Here is a 19,697-nt window from a genome sequence, read left to right as displayed (position 1 = left end):
CTCTCCCAAACACGCGCACCCCCACACACTCCCCGCAGCCTAATCCTCCCCTCTTATACTGCTTACAGACATACGACCCAGGAATTTCCCTGCCCAGTCTAAAGACTAAACCTGACTTCCCCACCTTCTGTGGTGCCTAACCCTAACACCCCCCAAGTCGTGTGACCTTTCCCCCGGCCCTACCTGCCCGCTATACTTGCGATCAGATGCCGTCTGTCTGTATTCCGTTGTCCGTGTTCTGACTGGTGTAGAGATTGCGGTGACAGCCGGTATCTTAACTGCATCCCTTTCTATGATGCAGTTGTTTGAGCAACCAAATTAATGTATACCAAATTAAAAGCCTTGGTCCGTAGATTTGCAGAAAAATATTGGAAGCGTAATTGGTTGCTTTGTTTCAGAGTTATGTGGCAAACGTCCGTCTACCATTTACAATGCATCACCATTGTGCTCTGGAAAATGTGACATCTGGTAAACGATCCCTATGCACCTGCTTGGTGGTCTGAACACTGACAGTTATTTGCAGCCACCCACTAATTTGTGTAGTATGTTAGTCCAATGTACAAGTGCTGATGAAAAGAACATTTGACCAATTTAATAATTCTTTGATAAGATTGTAGTATGTCCATGCTGAGTTATCACAATTCTCAGGTATTTTTTGTTTTTAGATTACAAATGTTTGATAACATCACCATGTTTTAGTCTCTCCAGAATGCTGATGAGTGGGAATGTTCTGACAATGCCCCCAGCGTCCTCACAGCAATGGTTGTATGGGAATCGCAGTCCATTAGTCGATACAAGCTCGCTGTCTTCTCCATTCCAAAATAGAAAGTAAGTGCTGTCTGTTTTTTGGATTTTTGCTACACATTTGCTATCATATGATGTGTCTAAAATGTATTTGGAGGTACTTTGTATAGAGCAGCTTGTACAGTACTTTGAACATGAGCTTGAACACATGTATTGATGAGTGCAAATCTCTTGTCGCAAATGGTGTAAGGTATATCTGCTGCCTAGATACAATTACCTTATTAGTTAATGCATCATGTGTTATTGAACTAATTATGAACAAGTCCCCTAGACACGTGTCACTGCATGAGGTTCATAGATGGGACCTGGGATTTAGCATTTGGTTTACTCTGCTGATCCCCTGTGGTATCCTACCTGTGTCCTTCAGGCACACTTTGTTTTCTTCTTGGACATACTCTCATTGGAGTTGATGCCTATTAAGAGTCCTGCACTGATCTGCGCCTAGCTGACTTCTTTTATTTAAGGCTTAGATCGCCTGCTCTCACTGCACCGTTTACTTCTACTGCACAATGAGGGACAGCAGAAGCAGGGGGGTTATTATACTCTCCTTACACACATACCAGCATTTCCATATGTCTGAGTGTTGAATTATATCTGCTTATAGGTTTTTGCGAAGTACAGTGATTTATTATTCGACATAGCTATATAAATGTAAAGGTAATATTGGTACAATAATATATGCTGTGTGCTTGATCAGCTCTGTAGATTAGTTTGAGAAATGGCTACATGATTGCATACTATCCATAGACAAGGTTACAGGAGAAATGTTTTTTTTTTTGACAGACTTCTGGTGGGAATAGTCACCACATTCACCTTCTACCATTTTTTTTGTTCAAAAACCTGTAGGATTATCCTTTCTTTCATAATGTCAATTTAGGGTGACACAGAGTCCAAAATATCCTTTTAAAGTATCTCCAGGAGTGCCTTTTTTTTATATTATGATAGTTATTTTGTTCTCTCTTACGTCCTAGAGGGTACTTGGGTCCATATTAGTACCATGGGGTATTGACTGGTCCACTAGGAGCCATGGGCACTTTAAGAATTTGATAGTGTGGGCTGGCTCCTCCCTCTATGCCCCTCCTATCAGACTCTGTTTAGATAATGTGCCCGGAGGAGCCGGTCACGCTTGGGAAGCTCCTGAAGAGTTTTCTGCATTGATTTTCTATTTTTTATTTTCAGGCAGGTCTGTTTGGCACCAGCCTGCCTGCTTCGTGGGACTTAGGGGAGGGAACGGCCCAACCTCCCTAGGGATAATGGTCCCGTTCCCTGCTGGCAGGACACTGAGCTCCTGAGGGTCCTATTCGCAAGCCCCACCTTGGCGAGCGTACAGACCCGCAGCATGCCGTCTCCCTTAAAAGAGCCAGAAGTCAGAAGAGTGGTGAGTATGTGGCTGGCGTCCCGGTTAGCGGGTCACGGGCTGTAATGGTGGCACAAGGGTAGGAGCGCAGCGCTGACATGCAGGCTGCGCTCCAGGCTTCAGAGACACTGTGACCGCTGTGAGGGGCGAGCTGAAGCCACTAATGATGCCCACACTGGCAGTACACTACAGGGGTTTTAACCCATTGTAGAACAGAATGTTTACCTCAGCCAGTATAAAAAAAACCTGAGAAGACTGCGTGCCATCAAGGGGGTGGGGCTTCATTATGAGCGGAACCAGCCGCTCACCAGCGCCGTTTTCCCTCTGCAGCTCTACACAGGCAGATTAGCAGGGAAGTGCAGCTCCTCCACAAGGACTCCAGAACACCTCAACGGTACCAGGGGGTCATAGCAGGCAGGGGGGGGGTTTGCAATATTTGGTGTACTAAACCCTATTAAGGATACTTAGTTTGCGACCCAGCTAGACTTGTTTTTTAGCTACAGGGGCACTGTGTGGCTGGCTCAATTGTACTCTGTGTGTCTCCCTGGAAGGGATGTGTGTGGGTTAACTGTGCTTTTAACCTATATTCCTGTGTGTGTGTGTGTTCTTTCACATTTACTATGTCAAAGGAGTGTGTATCATGCACAGCAGAGTGTGTTTCTCAATCTGAGGGATCACTGTAGTGTACTCTGGATAGTACACATTCTCAGGCTAGTGGTTCTGAACCAGTATGGTTAGATTCACTAAAAGGAATGATTTCAAATATTTCGAATAAATGATCCCAAAATGAGAAGTAGATGCAATACTTAAGGCAATCTGTTGATTACCTCATGAATAGAGATTCAGTGGCCATTCCAGCGTCTCAGACCCCTGCCATTTGTCCACAGAAGCGTACTCTGGCCCAAATCATGCATGCTGATACCGATGATGATGTATCCGACTCAGAGGAGGGGGGGATGCAGCTTTGTCACAGGGTATACAGGCCCTGATAAAATCTATTAAAGATGTCCTGCACATTCCTGATAAGGTGTCAGAGAACAAGGAGGAATCTTATTTTAATGTGAAAAAGAAATCCTCAGCTTCTTTTCCTGCATCTAAGGAATTAAATTCCCTATTTGAAGCAACTTGGGTAATCCTGACAAGACGTTTCAGGTCCCAAAACTGTTATTCACATCCTTCCCGTTTCCTCTGGATGATAGGTAAAAATGGGAAAACCCACCGATAGTTGATGCATCAGTTTCTGGGCTGTCACGTAAGATAGTTTCACCTGTTCCTGGGGCAGCTGCAGACCGCAAGATTGAGACCACTCTCAAATCTCTGTACACAGCTGCGGGGGTAGCCCAGAGACCCCTATAGCTTGTGCATGGATCTCTAGGGCCATTGCAAACTGGTCAGGTAATCTAATAATGATATCTGATATATTCCTGCGCACTTTCACTGCAGCCAACCAAGGTATTCTCCAGGTGTGTCACCTAACACACCGAAAAGCATATACACAAAGGAGTTTAGGAAAAAACCTCAAGTGGCGCAGAACAAGAATGGTAAATATATGTATTACCCGTGTGGGTTAGAGTCCAAAACTCTTCAAACCGGGAAAGTTCTTTGGTGGGTTCGCTTCCAGGGAGATGTATATGAAAAGAACAGAAGGTAAAAAGCAACGTTCAGAAAATATTGTCAACACAGAAAGTCAATGTGGGGGGCAACCCGGACTCCTTCGGCTAAGCAATATCCAAGACGCGTGATTTTTATCCGTAAGGTTCACCACAGTGGATAATATGGCGTATCGCTTACATGCGTGCTTACATTAAACTAATGCAGACGAAACATATAAAGGTATCTTTAAGCTTCCTACGATCGCTCTTTATTCAGCAAGGTTCTTATGTCGACATACTCCCCAGGGATTTTTATGCAAAAAAAACACAGTACCAGGAATAAATATTAAATATGCTGCTTATGGGGATACAAAATGTGGGGATCAACCCAAATTCCTCCGGCTAGATGACATTCAGGGTGTGTGAATTTTATCCGTAAGGTTCACCTCAGTGCTTAGTTTGGAATACTGCTCACATGTATGCTTACGTGGAGTGGACAGAAATGGGACATATAAAGGTATCTTTATCCTTCTACAAGTGATATAGCCAAACTTTGGACAATGTGTGCTCATTCGCTCTTGTTCCTTATAGCAAATGAATGCTCACATGAGCACTTACTTCAAATGTCGAGGTACTTCCATATAAAGGTATCTTTAAATATCCTCAGATGCCATCCCCCTTTATTCCTTCAGCTCGTTAAATGTCCTGTATGAGAACAAAAAACGAAGGTATGTATGAGGGTGCAAATATTTTTCTCTGACGTCCTAGTGGATGCTGGGAACTCCGTAAGGACCATGGGGAATAGACTGCTCCGCAGGAGACTGGGCACATCTAAAGAAAGATTTAGGACTAGCTGGTGTGCACTGGCTCCTCCCCCTATGACCCTCCTCCAAGCCTCAGTTAGATTTCTGTGCCTGGCTGAGCTGGATGCACACTAGGGGCTCTCCTGAGCTCCTAGAAAGAAAGTATAGTTTAGGTTTTTTATTTTACAGTGAGACCTGCTGGCAACAGGCTCACTGCACCGAGGGACTAAGGGGAGAAGAAGCGAACCTACCTAAGTGGTGGTAGCTTGGGCTTCTTAGGCTACTGGACACCTCGTCGTCCGTTCCCGGAGCCGCGCCGCCGTCCCCCTTAGAGAGCCAGAAGCAAGAAGGTCCGGAACATCGGCGGCTGAAGACTTCTGTCTTCTCCAAGGTAGCGCACAGCACTGCAGCTGTGCGCCATTGCTCCTCATGCACACCACACACTGCGGTCACTGATGGGTGCAGGGCGCTGGGGGGGGGCGCCCTGAGCAGCAATAAATAGCACCTTGGCTGGCAAACTGACACCATATATAGCCCCAGAGACTATATAGGTGTATAGTACCCCTGCCAGAATAACACAAAAAGCGGGAGCCCGCCGAAAAAGGGGCGGAGCCATCTCCCTCAGCACACTGGCGCCATTTTCCCTCACAGCTCAGCTGGTAGGATCGCTCCCTGGCTCTCCCCTGCAGTCCTGCACTACAGAAAGGGTTAAAAAGAGGGGGGCACAAAAATTAGGCGCAGTATATTATAATAATGCAGCTATAAGGGAAAACACTCTCTATAGGTGATATCCCTGTGATATATAGCGCTCTGGTGTGTGCTGGCATACTCTCCCTCTGTCTCCCCAAATGGCTTTGTGGGGTCCTGTCCTCTGTCAGAGCATTCCCTGTGTGTGTGCTGTGTGTCGGTACTGCTGTGTCGACATGTATGATGAGGAAAATGATGTGGAGGCGGAGCAAGTGAATGTGATGTCACCCCCTGCGGGGTCGACACCTGTGTGGATGGACTTATGGAAGGTGTCAACTCCTTACACAAAAGGTTTGACGACACAGGACAGCCGGCTACTCAGCTTGTGCCTGTTCCAGCGTCTCAAATGTCATCAGGGGCTTTAAAACGCCCGCTACCTCAGGTGACAGACACAGATGTCGACACGGATACCGACTCCAGTGCCGACGACGATGAGACTAGTGTACCCTCCAATAGGTCCACCCGTTACATGATTGAGGCAATGAAAAATGTATTACACATTTCTGATAATACCCCAGGTACCACAAAAAAGGGTATTATGTTTGGTGAGAAAACTACCTGTAGTTTTTCCTGCATCTGAGAAATTAATATGAGGTGTGTGAGGAAGCGTGGACTTCCCCCGATAAGAAATGTATAATTTCTAAGCAGCGTACCCTTTTTCGCCAGAGGATAGGTCACGTTGGGAAATACCCCCTAGGGTAGATAAAGCGCTGACACTCTTATTAAAAAAGGTGGCACTACCGTCTCCGGATACGGCCGCCCTAAAGGAACCTGCTGATAGAAAGCAGAAAACTGCCCTTAAAGCTATATACACACACACGGGCATTATATTGAGACCAGCTATTGCCTCGGCATGGAGGTGCAGTGCGGCAGCTGCGTGGTCAGATTCCCTGTCGGATGATAATATGGATAGGGACAATATTTTGCTGACAATAGAGCATATAAAAGACGCTGTCTTATACATGCGTGATGCACAGAGGGATATTTGCCGACTGGCATCACAAATAAGCGCTATGTAAAAGCGATGCCGATTCAAGAAAGCACTGTATTATCAGGTACAGTCCTTTCGGCCCCAGAAAAGCAAGAGGGCTGGAGGCTCATCTTTTCTGCCAAGAGGAAAAGGTAGAGGGAAAAAGCTGCACACACAGCTAGTTCCCAAGAGCAGAAGTCCTCCCCTGCGTCCGGTAAGTCCACAGCATGACGCTGGGACTGCTCAGGTGGACCCGGGTACGGTGGGGGCCCGTCTCAAAAATGTAAGCGCACAGTGGGCTCTCACAGGCGGATCCCGGGGTTCTTCAAACAGTATCTCAGGGGTACAGGCTGGAATTCGAGACGTCTTTTCCCCCCCCGCCGTTTCCTAAAATCTGCCTTACCGGCAACTCCCTCTGCCAGGGAGGCAGTGTGGTGGTTATCTAAAAACTGTATTCACTGCAAGTGATTGTCAAGGTACCCCTCCTTCAACAAGGAAAGGGTTACTATTCCACAATGTTTGTGGTACCGAAACCCGAAGGTTCGATGAGACCCATATTAAATTTAAAATCCTTGAACACATATATCAAAAGATTCAAGTTCAAGATGGAATCGCTCAGGGCGGTTATTGCGAACCTGGACGAGGGGGATTACAGGGTCTCTCTGGACATCAAGGATACTTACCTGCATGTCCCCATTTACCCTCCTCACCAGGAGTACCCCAGGTTTGTGGTACAGGACTGTCACTATCGGCTCCAGACGCTGCCGTTTGTGTTATCCATGGCACCGAGGGTCTTTACCAAGGTAATGGCCGACATGATGATACTCCTTCGCAAGAAGGGAGTTTTCAATTATCCCGTACTTGGACGATCTCCTGATAAAGGCGAGGTCCAAGGAACAGTTGGTAGTGGGGGTAGCACTTTCTCGGGAAGTGCGGCAGCAGCACGGCTGGATTCTCAATATTCCAAAGTCACAGCTGGTCCCGACGACACGTCTTCTGTTCCTTGGAATGATTCTGGACACAGACCAGAAAAGAGTGTTTCTTCCAGTGGAAAAAGCCGAGGAGTTGTCATCTCTAGTCAGAGACCTCCTAAAACCGGGACAGGTGTCGGTACATCAATGCACGAGTCCTGGGAATAATGGTAGCTTCGTACGAAGCAATTCCATTCGGAAGGTTCCACGCAAGGACTTTCCAGTGGGACCTGTTGGACAAATGGTCCGGGTCCCATCTCCAGATGCAACAGCGGATAACCCTGTCGGCAGGGACCAGGGTGTCGCTGCTGTGGTGGCTGCAGAGGGCTCATCTACTAGAGGGCCGCAGATTCGGAATACAGGACTGGGTCCTGGTGACCACGGATGCCAGCCTTCGGGGCTGGGGTGCAGTCACACAGGGAAGAAATTTCCAAGGACTGTGGTCAAATCAGGAGATTTCGCTTCACATAAATATTCTGGAGCTAAGGGCCATTTACAATGCCCTAAGCCAAGCAAGGCCCCTGCTTCAGAACCAGCCGGTACTGATCCAATCAGACAACATCACGGCGGTCGCCCATGTAAACAGACAGGGCGGCACAAGAAGCAGGAGGGCATTGGCAGAAGCCACAAGGATTCTCCGATGGGCGGAAAATCATGTGTTAGCACTGACAGCAGTGTTCATTCCGGGAGTGGACAACTGGGAAGCAGACTTCCTCAGCAGGCACGACCTCCACCCGGGAGAATGGGGACTTCATCCAGAAGTCTTTCAAATGCTGGTAAATCGTTGGGAAAGACCACAGGTGGACATGATGGCGTCCCGCCTCAATAAAAAGATATTGCGCCAGGTCAAGGGACCCTCAGGCGATCGCTGTGGACGCTCTAGTGGGTGTACCAGTCGGTTTATGTGTTTCCTCCTCTGCCTCTCATTCCCAAGGTACTGAGAATAATACGAAGGCGAGGAGTGAAAACTATACTCGTGGTTCCGGATTGGCCAAGAAGAGCTTGGTACCCGTAACTTCAAGAGATGCTTTCAGAGGACCCTTGGCCTCTGCCGCTCAGACAGGACCTGCTGCAGCAGGGGCCTTGTCTGTTCCAAGACTTACCGTGGCTACGTTTGACGGCATGGCGGTTGAACACCGGATCCTGAAGGAAAAGGGCATTCCGGAGGAAGTCATCCCTACCCTGATCAAAGCCAGGAAGGAGGTCACCGCAAAACATTATCACCGCATTTGGCGGAAATATGTTGCTTGGTGTGAGGCCAGGAAGGCCCCAACGGAGGTGACGTTGGGCCTCAAATTGGGGTCCATTAAGGTCCAGATTTCGGCCCTGTCGATTTTCTTCCAGAACTGGCTTCACTGCCTGAAGTTCAGACTTTTGTCAAAGGAGTTCTGCATATTCAGCCTCCTTTTGTGCCCCCAGTGGCACCTTGGGATCTCAATGTGGTTTTGGAGTTCCTGAAATCACATTGGTTTGAACCACTTAAGACTGTGGATTTGAAATATCTCACGTGGAAAGTGGTCATGCTGTTGGCCCTGGCTTCGGCCAGGCGTGTGTCAGAATTGGCGGCTTTGTCCTATAAAAGCCCTTATCTGATTTTCCATATGGATAGGGCAGAGTTGAGGACTCGCCCTCAGTTTCTCCCGAAGGTGGTATCAGCGTTTCACTTGAACCAGCCTATTGTGGTGCCTGCGGCTACTAGGGACTTGGAGGATTCCAAGTTACTGGACGTAGTCAGGGCCCTGAAAATTTATGTTTCCAGGACGGCTGGAGTCAGGAAAACTGACTCGCTGTTTATCCTGTATGCACCCAACAAACTGGGTGCTCCTGCTTCTAAGCAGACTATCGCGCGCTGGATTTGTAGCACTATTCAGCTGGTGCATTCTGCGGTGGGACTACCGCAGCCTAAATCTGTAAAAGCCCATTCCACAAGGAAGGTGGGCTCATCTTGGGCGGCTGCCCGAGGGGTCTCCGCTTTACAACTTTGCCGAGCTGCTACTTGGTCAGGGGCAAACACGTTTGCAAAATTCTATAAATTTGATACCCTGGCTGAGGAGGACCTGGAGTTCTCTCATTCGGTGCTGCAGAGTCATCCGCACTCTCCCGCCCGTTTGGGAGCTTTGGTATAATCCCCATGGTCCTTACGGAGTTCCCAGCATCCACTAGGACGTCAGAGAAAATAAGAATTTACTCACCGGTAATTCTATTTCTCGTAGTCCGTAGTGGATGCTGGGCGCCCATCCCAAGTGCGGATTGTCTGCAATACTTGTAAATAGTTGTTGTTATTGCGAGCCATCTGTTCAGAGGCTCCTTTTGTTATCATACTGTTAACCGGGGTTCCTATCACGAGTTATACGGTGTGATTGGTGTGGCTGGTATGAGTCTTACCCGGGATTCAAAATCCTTCCTTATTGTGTCAGCTCTTCTGGGCACAGTGTCCTAACTGAGGCTTGGAGGAGGGTCATAGGGGGAGGAGCCAGTGCACACCAGATAGTCCTAAATCTTTCTTTAGATGTGCCCAGTCTCCTGCAGAGCCGTCTATTCCCCATGGTCCTTACGGAGTTCCCAGCATCCACTACGGACTACGAGAAATAGAATTACCGGTGAGTAAATTCTTATTATTACAATTTAAAACCACAAAAAATTATTTAAAAACAACACAACTGATTGCACAAGTCGTGAGAGGATTCGTAACGCAGTGGAACGGCTGTTCAACGAGCGAAAAATTGTTGGAAAACCCGGAGTATCTCACCGTTTTTAAGCTACAATCACAGGTAGTATATTCCTCAGTTTTCACATGCTCCACCAACGCGTTTCTACTCAGGTAAGTCTTTGTCAAGGTGCATGTGAAGACTGACACAAATGGGTATTTATACCCTACATATTACATTTAGGCCCCTCCCCTACATGGGCGGGGTGACAGAGAGTAGGCATAATTCAACAAAAATCCAAAACAGGAGAGAAGTGATATGTTACTATTTTGATTACAAGGTAAACCTGATGAGGATAAATGCATAATGCGGCTAACTGAATGATAAAACAATGTGTTCCCGGCGTGCGTTCCACAGACGGTGGAACGCATTGCGCTTCCGCCGGATATCCGGTACGGCGTCCAGGAGACGTGTGACACGTCAATCCCGGCGCCAGACGCGGAAATGGGGTGACACTCTGTGCGTTCCAGCACGGGTGACGTACCGTTGCCATGGCGCCCTGGGTAAACCATGTCACGGACGTCTGACTTAACAAGTGCTTACAGATATACGGACTGGGGTTAATGGTGTAAATAAGTATTGATACAAAAGTAGTATGTAGTGTGCCCCTCATGATAGCATAATTAGAGCTTACTGGGGAAAAACATGCGTATATACAGTGAGACACTTGTGTTGCATAAAACGCAGGTATAAATATGATGGTGATACTCAATAATGCAGCAACTCAATACAGTAGGAAAAACAATGATACATAGGAAAATGATGATGACTTGAATATCCATCAAGAATAACAATAAAATGATAATAAAATAATAAATACTTTTATAAAAAAAAATTTTTTTTAAATTTTTTGAAAATGAAAACCCTGTGTCCTATATTATAGTGTATGGAGATGATGTAAGGACAAAGTGTTACTACAAAAGGGGTGACTACGTCTGCCTTGATCCGGTGGTATGGGGGAGAGATATGGTATCCTTTACAGAAACTATTTGGTTTCAAAGTCCAGGTTTCTCCTTTTGCTAATTGTTCCTCCACATCATTCTTCCTCCAATTTCCATTTTACGGAATCAATGTCAACTATCAGAATTGGACTCCTTTTGCGGAATACATGTCATAAAGGGAAATTGGAGGAAGAATGATGTGGAGGAACAATTAGCAAAAAGAGAAATGAGGAGTATCTTTGAATTAGGGACACTACACCCGGCAGGACTTAACCTGGACTTTGAAACCAAATGGTTTCTGTAAAGGATACCATATCTTTCCCCCATACCACCGAATTGGGCAGACGTAGTCACCCCTTTTGCAGTAACACTTTGTCCTTACATCATCTCCATACACTATAATATAGGACATGGGGTTTTCATTTTTTTTTTTTTTTTTTTAATAAAAGTATTTTCATTATTTTATTATCATTTTATTGTTCTTGATGGATATTCAAGTCATCATCCTTTTCCTATGTATCATTGTTTATCCTACTGTATTAAGTTGCTGCATTATTGAGTATCACCATCATATTTATACCTGCGTTTTATGCAAAACAAGTGTCTCACTGTATATACGCATGGTTTTTCCCCAGTAAGCTCTAATTATGCTATCATGAGGGGAACACTACATTTTACTTTTGTATTAATACTTTTCTCTAACGTCCTAGAGGATGCTGGGACTCCGTAAGGACCATGGGGATAGACTGGCTCCGCAGGAGACATTGGCACTTTAAGAAAGACTTTGACTCTGGGTGTGCTCTGGCTCCTCCCTCTATGCCCCTCCTCCAGACCTCAGTTTGAGACTATGGGGTATATGCAATTCACGGCGAATCGCGGCAATTTTTCGCCGTTTTTTAATTCGACTAAATTCGCCAGGTGAATTCCGGAAGGTGGCTTCCGGAATTCACCATATTCAATGAAAAACGGATTCGCCAGAGTCGCGGGCGAAAATCAGCCGATTTGGCGGATTTTGCCGCGATTTTAAAAAACGGGAAAAACCCGGAAAAAAAAAATGGCGTGGGGTCCCCCCTCCAAAGCATAACCAGCCTCGGGCTCATCGAGCTGGTCCTGGTTCTAAAAATCCGGGGAAAAATTGGCCAGGGATCCCCCGTATTTTTAAAACCAGCACCGGGCTCTGCGCCTGGTGCTGGTGCCAAAAATACGGGGGACAAAAAGAGTAGGGGTCCCCCGTATTTTTAACACCAGCATCGGGCTCCACTAGCTGGACAGATAATGCCACAGCCGGGGGTCACTTTTATGCCGTGCCCTGCGGCCGTGGCATTAAATATCCAACTAGTCACCCCTGGCCGGGGTACCCTGGGGGAGTGGGGACCCCTTCAATCAAGGGGTCCCCCCCCCCCCCAGCCACCCAAGGGCCAGGGGTGAAGCCCGAGGCTGTCCCCCCCCATCCAATGGGCTGCGGATGGGGGGGCTGATAGCCTTTTGTGATAATAAAAAGATATTGTTTTTTCCAGTAGTACTAAAAGTCCCAGCAAGCCTCCCCCGCAAGCTGGTACTTGGAGAACCACAAGTACCAGCATGCGGGAGAAAAACGGGCCCGCTGGTACCTGTAGTACTACTGGGGAAAAAATACCCCCAAAAAAACAGGACACACACCGTGACAGTAAAACTTTTATTACACACTACCGACACACACATACTTACCTATGTTGACACGCCGACTGCCACGGTCTCCGACGATCCGAGGGTACCTGTGAAAAAATGATACTCGCCTTCCAGCGTCCAGAGATAAATCCACGTCCAGAGAGATAAATCCACGTACTTGTAAAAAAAAAAGAAAACGCAAATACCCGCTCCATACCGGACTAGAAAGGGGTCCAATGCTTTCACATCAGACCCCTTTCTCCCGAATGCCGGGACATCACGTGACTCCTGTCACTGAAGTCCCTTCAGCCAATCAGGAAGCGCTACTTCCGTGGCGCTCACCTGATTGGCTGTGCGCTGTCTGTACTGTGACAGCACATCGCAAAGCCGCTCCATTACTTTCAATGGTGGGAACTTTGCGGGTAGCGGTGGGGTCACCCGCCGGTCAGCCCCTGACCGGCGGGTGACCTTACCGCTAGCCGCTAAGTTCCCACCATTGAAAGTAATGGAGCGGCTTTGCGATGTGCTGTCACAGTACAGACAGCGCACAGCCAATCAGGTGAGCGCAACGAAGTTGCGCTTCCTGATTGGCTTAGAGACCTTTCTGTGACAGCTGTCACTGACAGGTCTCATTCGTGGAAAGGTGTCCCATGTGTCGGCATGGGACCCCTTTCAGTCCGGCATGGAGCGGGTGTTCGGTTTGTTTTTTTGCCAAGTACGTGGATTTATCTCTGGACCATGGCTGAGGTGAGTATATTGATCTTTTCTTTTCAGGTATCCGTGGATTCTACATGGAGAAGAGGACCGATGTCGGCGTGTGAACATAGGTAAGTATGTGTGTGTCGACGTATGAAATAAAGTTTTACTGTCGACGGTGTGTGTGTCCTGTTTTTATTTGGGTATTTTTTTCCCAGTAGTACTACAGGTACCAGCGGGCCCGTTTTTCTCCCGCATGCTGGTACTTGTGGTTCTCCAAGTACCAGCTTGCGGGGGAGGCTTGCTGGGACTTGTAGTACTACTGGAAAAAACAATATCTTTTTATTATCACAAAAGGCTATCAGCCCCCCCATCCGCAGCCCATTGGATGGGGGGGGACAGCCTCGGGCTTCACCCCTGGCCCTTGGGTGGATGGGGGGGGGGGACCCCTTGATTGAAGGGGTCCCCACTCCCCCAGGGTACCCCGGCCAGGGGTGACTAGTTGGATATTTAATGCCACGGCCGCAGGGCACGGCATAAAAGTGACCCCCGGCTGTGGCATTATCTGTCCAGCTAGTGGAGCCCGATGCTGGTGTTAAAAATACGGGGGACCCCTACTCTTTGTCCCCCGTATTTTTGGCACCAGCACCAGGCGCAGAGCCCGGTGCTGGTTTTAAAAATACGGGGGATCCCCTGTCAATTTTTTCCCCGCATTTTTAGAACCAGGACCAGCTCGAAGAGCCCGAGGCTGGTTATGCTTTGGAGGGGGGACCCCACGCCATTTTTTTTTATGATTTCACCGTTCCAGCATAAAAAAAAATAAAAAAATAATAATAATAATAATATTTTAAAAAATATATAAATAATATTTGTGCCTCCAAAAAAAAAAAAAAAAGTACCTAATCCCTTCTAATATAAATAGATCTGCTATTCCCCAAAAAAAAATCAAAAAAAAAATCATGTTTAAATTTTTTTTATTTGTTTTCACCCTCCAAAGTGTGGCGGATTGAAAATGACGAATTTGCTGTCTAAAAGCACTGCTGTCGAATTTCCAAACTTGAATTGAATATGCTTTGGTCGAATTGCAGCACTTGTATCATTGCAGAAAAGTCGAATTTGCAAAAATTCGAATTTCAAAAAGTCGAATTTTGAAAGTCCGTTTTTTGGTCGGAAAGCACTGAATTGCATAGGCGATTTTTTTTTTTTGGTCGAAAATGACCCGAAATTCGACAATTTCGGGAATTCGACCGCAATTGCATATACCCCTATGCCTAGAGGAGATGGGTGCACTGCAGGGAGCTCTCCTGAGTTTCCTGCTAAGAAAGTATATTTGTTAGGTTTTTTATTTTCAGGAAGCACTGCTGGCAACAGACTCCCTGCATCGAGGGACTGAGGAGAGAGAAGCAACCCTACTTCTCTGAGTTGCAAGGTCTTGTTTCTTAGGCTACTGGACACCGTTGGCTCCAGAGGGATTGGAACACAGATTCGTCCTGGACGTTCGTCCCAGAGCCGCGCCGCCGTCCTCCTCACAGAGCCAGAAGAAAGAAGCCGGGTGAGTACGAGAAGAAAGAAGGCTTCAAAGGCGGCAGAAGACTTCGTGAGCTTCACTGAGGTAACGCACAGCACTGCAACTGTGCGCCATTGCTCCCATACACCTCACACACTCCGGTCACTGTAAGGGTGCAGGGCGCAGGGGGGGCGCCCTGGGCAGCAATATAAACCTTTCCTATGGCAAACAGAGAGATATACATGTACAGTTGGGCACTGTACATGTATATAAAAGAGCCCCCGCCATGTCTTACATATTTTGAGCGGGGCAGAAGCCCGCCGTCGAGAGGGCGGGGCTTCTCCCTCAGCACTCACCAGCGCCATTTCTCTCCACAGCACAGCGCTGAGAGGAAGCTTCCCGGACTCTCCCCTGCTTACAGACGGTGACGGTGGGTTTTCAAGAGGGGGGCACATAATTGGCGGTATACAGGTGTTTCAGCGCTATTGGAAGGAACATACTGTGTTTTTTTTTCCTGGGTTATAGCGCTGGGGTGTGTGCTGCATTCTCTCTCTCTCTCTCTCTCTCTCTCTCTCTCTCTCTCTCTCTCTCTCTCTCTCTCTCTCTCTCTCTCTCTCTCTCTCTCTCTCTCTCTCTCTCTCTCTCTCTCTCTCTCTCTCTCTCTCTCCAAAGGGCCTAGGGGGAACCTGTCTTCAGAAAAGAGATTCCCTGTGTGTGTGCAGTGTGTCGGTACGTGTGTCGACGTGTTTGACGCTGAAGGCTCACCTAAGGAGGAGGGGGAGTGCATGAATGTCAGGTCGGCAGCGCCGACACCGGATTGGATGGATATGTGGAATGTCTTGAGTGCTAATGTAAATTTCTCTGACGTCCTAGTGGATGCTGGGTACTCCGTAAGGACCATGGGGAATAGACGGGCTCCGCAGGAGACTGGGCACTCTTAAAAGAAAGATTAGGTACTATATCTGGTGTGCACTGGCTCCTCCCTCTATGCCCCTCCTCCAGACCTCAGGTAGAATCTGTGCCCGGCCAGAGCTGGATGCACCTAGTGGGCTCTCCTGAGCTTACTAGAAAAAGTATTTGTTAGGTTTTTTATTTTCAGTGAGATCTGCTGGCAACAGACTCACTGCTACGAGGGACTGAGGGGAGAGAAGCAAACCTACCTGCTTGCAGCTAGCTTGTGCTTCTAAGGCTACTGGACACCATTAGCTCCAGAGGGATCGAACACAGGGCCCGACCTCGATCGTCCGTTCCCGGAGCCGCGCCGCCGTCCCCCTTGCAGAGCCAGAAGACGGAAGAACCAGGAGAAAATCGGCGGCTGAAGACTCCGGTCTTCAATAAGGTAGCGCACAGCACTGCAGCTGTGCGCCATTGCTCCCACAGCGCACCACACGCTCCGGTCACTGGTGGGTGCAGGGCGCTGGGGGGGGGGGGCGCCCTGGGCTGCAATAAGTATACCTTTTGGCAAATGTGCACATAATACAGTTATAAACTGTATATGTGCCTAATCCCCCGCCATTAACATTATTAAAAAAGCGGGAGGGGGCGGGGCTATCTCCCTCAGCACACCGGCGCCATTTTCTCTAAACAGCTCCGCTGGAAGGACGCTCCCCAGGCTCTCCCCTGCAGTATACACTACAAGAAGGGTAAAAAAGAGAGGGGGGGCACATAAATTTAGGCGCAAAAGGTGATATAAGCAGCTATTGGGGGAAAATTCACTTTGTGTTAGTGTAAATCCCTCTGTTATATAGCGCTCTGGTGTGTGCTGGCATACTCTCTCTCTGTCTCCCCAAAGGACTTTGTGGGGTCCTGTCCTCAGTCAGAGCATTCCCTGTGTGTGTGCGGTGTGTCGGTACGGCTGTGTCGACATGTTTGATGAGGACGTGGAGGCGGAGCAAGAGCCGATAAGTGTGATGTCGCCCCCTGCGGGACCGACACCAGAGTGGATGGATATGTGGAAGGTATTAACCGACAGTGTCAACTCCTTGCATAAAAGGTTCGATGACGTAACACCTTTGGGACAGCCGGCATCTCAGCCCGCGCCTGCCCAGGCATCTCAGAGGCCATCAGGGGCTCAAAAACGCCCGCTACCTCAGATGGCAGACACACATGTCGACACGGAGTCTGACTCTAGTGTAGACGAGGATGAGACAAATGTACAGTCCACAAGGGCCATCCGATGCATGATTACGGCAATGAAAAATGTGTTGCACATTTCTGACATTAACCCGGTTACCACTAAAAAGGGTATTATGTTTGGGGAGAAAAAGCAGCCAGTGACTTTTCCCCCATCTGATGAGTTAAATGAATTGTGTGAAGAAGCGTGGTGTTCCCCAGATAAGAAATTAGTGATTTCTAAGAGGTTACTAATGGCGTACCCTTTCCCGCCAACGGACAGGTTACGTTGGGAAACATCCCCTAGGGTGGACAAGGCGCTCACACGCTTATCAAAAAAGGTGGCACTGCCGTCTCAGGATACGGCCGCCTTAAAGGAGCCTGCAGATAGAAAGCAGGAGGCTATCCTGAAGTCTGTGTATACACACTTGGGTACTATACTGAGACCTGCAATTGCTTCAGCATGGATGTGTAGTGCTGCAGCTGCTTGGTCTGATACCCTGTCAGATAACATTGATTCCCTTGACAGGGATACTATTTTGCTAACCATAGAGCATATTAAAGACGTCGTCTTATATATGAGGGATGCACAGAGGGACATTTGCCGGCTGGCATCTAGAATTAATGCAATGTCCATTTCTGCCAGGAGAGTATTATGGACTCGGCAGTGGACAGGTGATGCTGATTCTAAAAGGCACATGGAGGTTTTGCCTTATAAGGGTGAGGAATTGTTTGGGGACGGTCTCTCGGACCTCGTATCCACAGCAACAGCTGGGAAGTCGACTTTTTTTTACTTCAGGTTCCCTCACAGCCTAAGAAAGCACCGTATTATTAAGTACAGTCCTTTCGGCCTCAGAAAGGCAAGCGGGTCAGAGGCGCGTCCTTTCTGCCCAGAGGCAGGGGTAGAGGGAAAAGCTGCACCAGGCAGCCAGTTCCCAGGAACAAAAATCCTCCCCTGCTTCCACTAAGTCCACCACATGACGCTTGGGCTCCACAGGTGGAGCCAGGTGCAGTGGGGGCGTGTCTCCGGAACTTCAGCGACCAGTGGGTTCGCTTACAGGTAGATCTCTGGGTTCTACAAGTGGTATCTCAGGGATACAAGCTGGAGTTCGAGGCGTCTCCCCCTCGCCGTTACCTCAAATCAGCCTTGCCAGCTGCTCCCAAGGAAAGGGAGGTAGTACGGGCGGCAATTCACAAGCTGTACCTTCAGTAGGTGATAATCAAAGTTCTCCTCCTTCAACAGGGACGGGGTTACTATGCCACAATGTTTGTGGTACTGAAACCAGACGGTTCGGTGAGACCCATTCTAAATTTGAAATCCTGGAACACTTATATAAGGAAGTTCAAGTTCAAAATGGAATCGCTCAGGGCGGTTATTGCAAGCCTAGAAGAGGGGGATTTTATGGTGTCACTGGACATCAAGGATGCTTACCTACATGTCCCCATTTACCCACCTCACCAGGAGTACCTCAGGTTTGTGGTACAGGATTGTCATTACCAATTCCAGACGTTGCCGTTTGGTCTGTCCACGGCACCGAGAGTATTTACCAAGGTAATGGCCGAAATGATGATACTCCTTCGGAAAAAGGGAGTTATAATTATCCCGTACTTGGACGATCTCCTTATAAAGGCGAGGTCCAGAGAGCAGTTGTTAGTCAGCGTAGCACTCTCTCAGGAAGTGTTGCTACAGCACGGCTGGATTCTGAATATCCCAATGTCGCAGCTAATTCCTACGACGCGTCTGCTCTTCCTGGGCATGATTCTGGACACAGAACAGAAGGAGGTGTTTCTCCCGGTGGAGAAGGCCCAGGAATTGTCATCTCTGGTCAGGGACCTCCTGAAACCAAAACAGGTGTCGGTGCATCACTGCACGCGAGTCCTGGGAAAGATGGTGGCTTCTTACGAAGCAATTCCCTTCGGCAGGTTCCATGCAAGGATCTTTCAGTGGGATCTGTTAGACAAATGGTCCGGATCGCATCTTCAGATGCATCGGTTGATCACCCTGTCCCCCAGGGCCAGGGTGTCTCTGCTGTGGTGGCTGCAGAGTGCTCATCTTCTCGAGGGCCGCAGATTCGGCATACAGGACTGGATCCTGGTGACTACGGACGCAAGCCTCCGAGGATGGGGGGCAGTCACTCAGGGAAGGAACTTCCAAGGACAGTGGTCAAGTCAGGAGACTTCCCTACATATAAATATACTGGAACTAAGGGCCATTTACAACGCCCTGAGTCAAACAGAGCCCCTGCTTCAAAACCAACCAGTGCTGATTCAATCAGACAACATCACGGCGGTCGCCCATGTAAACCGCCAGGGTGGCACAAGAAGCAGGATGGCGATGGCAGAAGCCACAAGGATTCTCCGATGGGCGGAAAATCACGTGCTAGCACTGTCAGCAGTGTTCATTCCGGGAGTGGACAACTGGGAAGCAGACTTCCTCGGCAGGCACGACCTCCACCCGGGAGAGTGGGGACTTCATCCAGAAGTCTTCACGCAGATCGTGAACCGTTGGGAACGGCCACAGGTGGACATGATGGCGTCCCGCCTCAACAAAAAGCTAAAAAAATATTGCGCCAGGTCAAGGAACCCTCAGGCGATAGCTGTGGACGCACTAGTGACACCGTGGGTGTACCAGTCGGTTTATGTGTTCCCTCCTCTTCCTCTCATACCCAAGGTACTGAGGATAGTAAGAAAGAGAGGAGTAAGAACTATACTCATCGTTCCGGATTGGCCAAGAAGAACTTGGTACCCAGAACTACAAGAAATGATCTGAGGACCCATGGCCTCTGCCTCTCAGACAGGACCTGTTACAGCAGGGGCCGTGTCTGTTCCAAGACTTACCGCG

The 19,697-nt window shown here is 48.4% G+C and overlaps 1 protein-coding gene across 2 annotated transcripts in view; it reads left to right on the top strand.

Annotated features, from left to right (window-relative positions):
* TENT2 (terminal nucleotidyltransferase 2) overlaps positions 1-19,697 on the top strand; it is a 144,832-nt gene that overhangs the window by 8,941 nt on the left and 116,194 nt on the right. For both annotated transcript variants that reach the window (XM_063963497.1, XM_063963501.1), the window contains exon 2: positions 700-828. In XM_063963497.1, the coding sequence (XP_063819567.1) occupies positions 700-828 (129 nt within the window). The remainder of the gene's footprint in view (positions 1-699; positions 829-19,697) is intronic.

The sequence above is a fragment of the Pseudophryne corroboree genome, chromosome 1 (genome assembly GCF_028390025.1).
Source record: "Pseudophryne corroboree isolate aPseCor3 chromosome 1, aPseCor3.hap2, whole genome shotgun sequence".
In the NCBI taxonomy this organism is placed as follows: Eukaryota; Metazoa; Chordata; class Amphibia; order Anura; family Myobatrachidae; genus Pseudophryne; species Pseudophryne corroboree.
The sequence above is the reverse complement of the archived record's forward strand: the minus strand, read 5'-3'. Positions and strand labels throughout refer to the sequence as shown.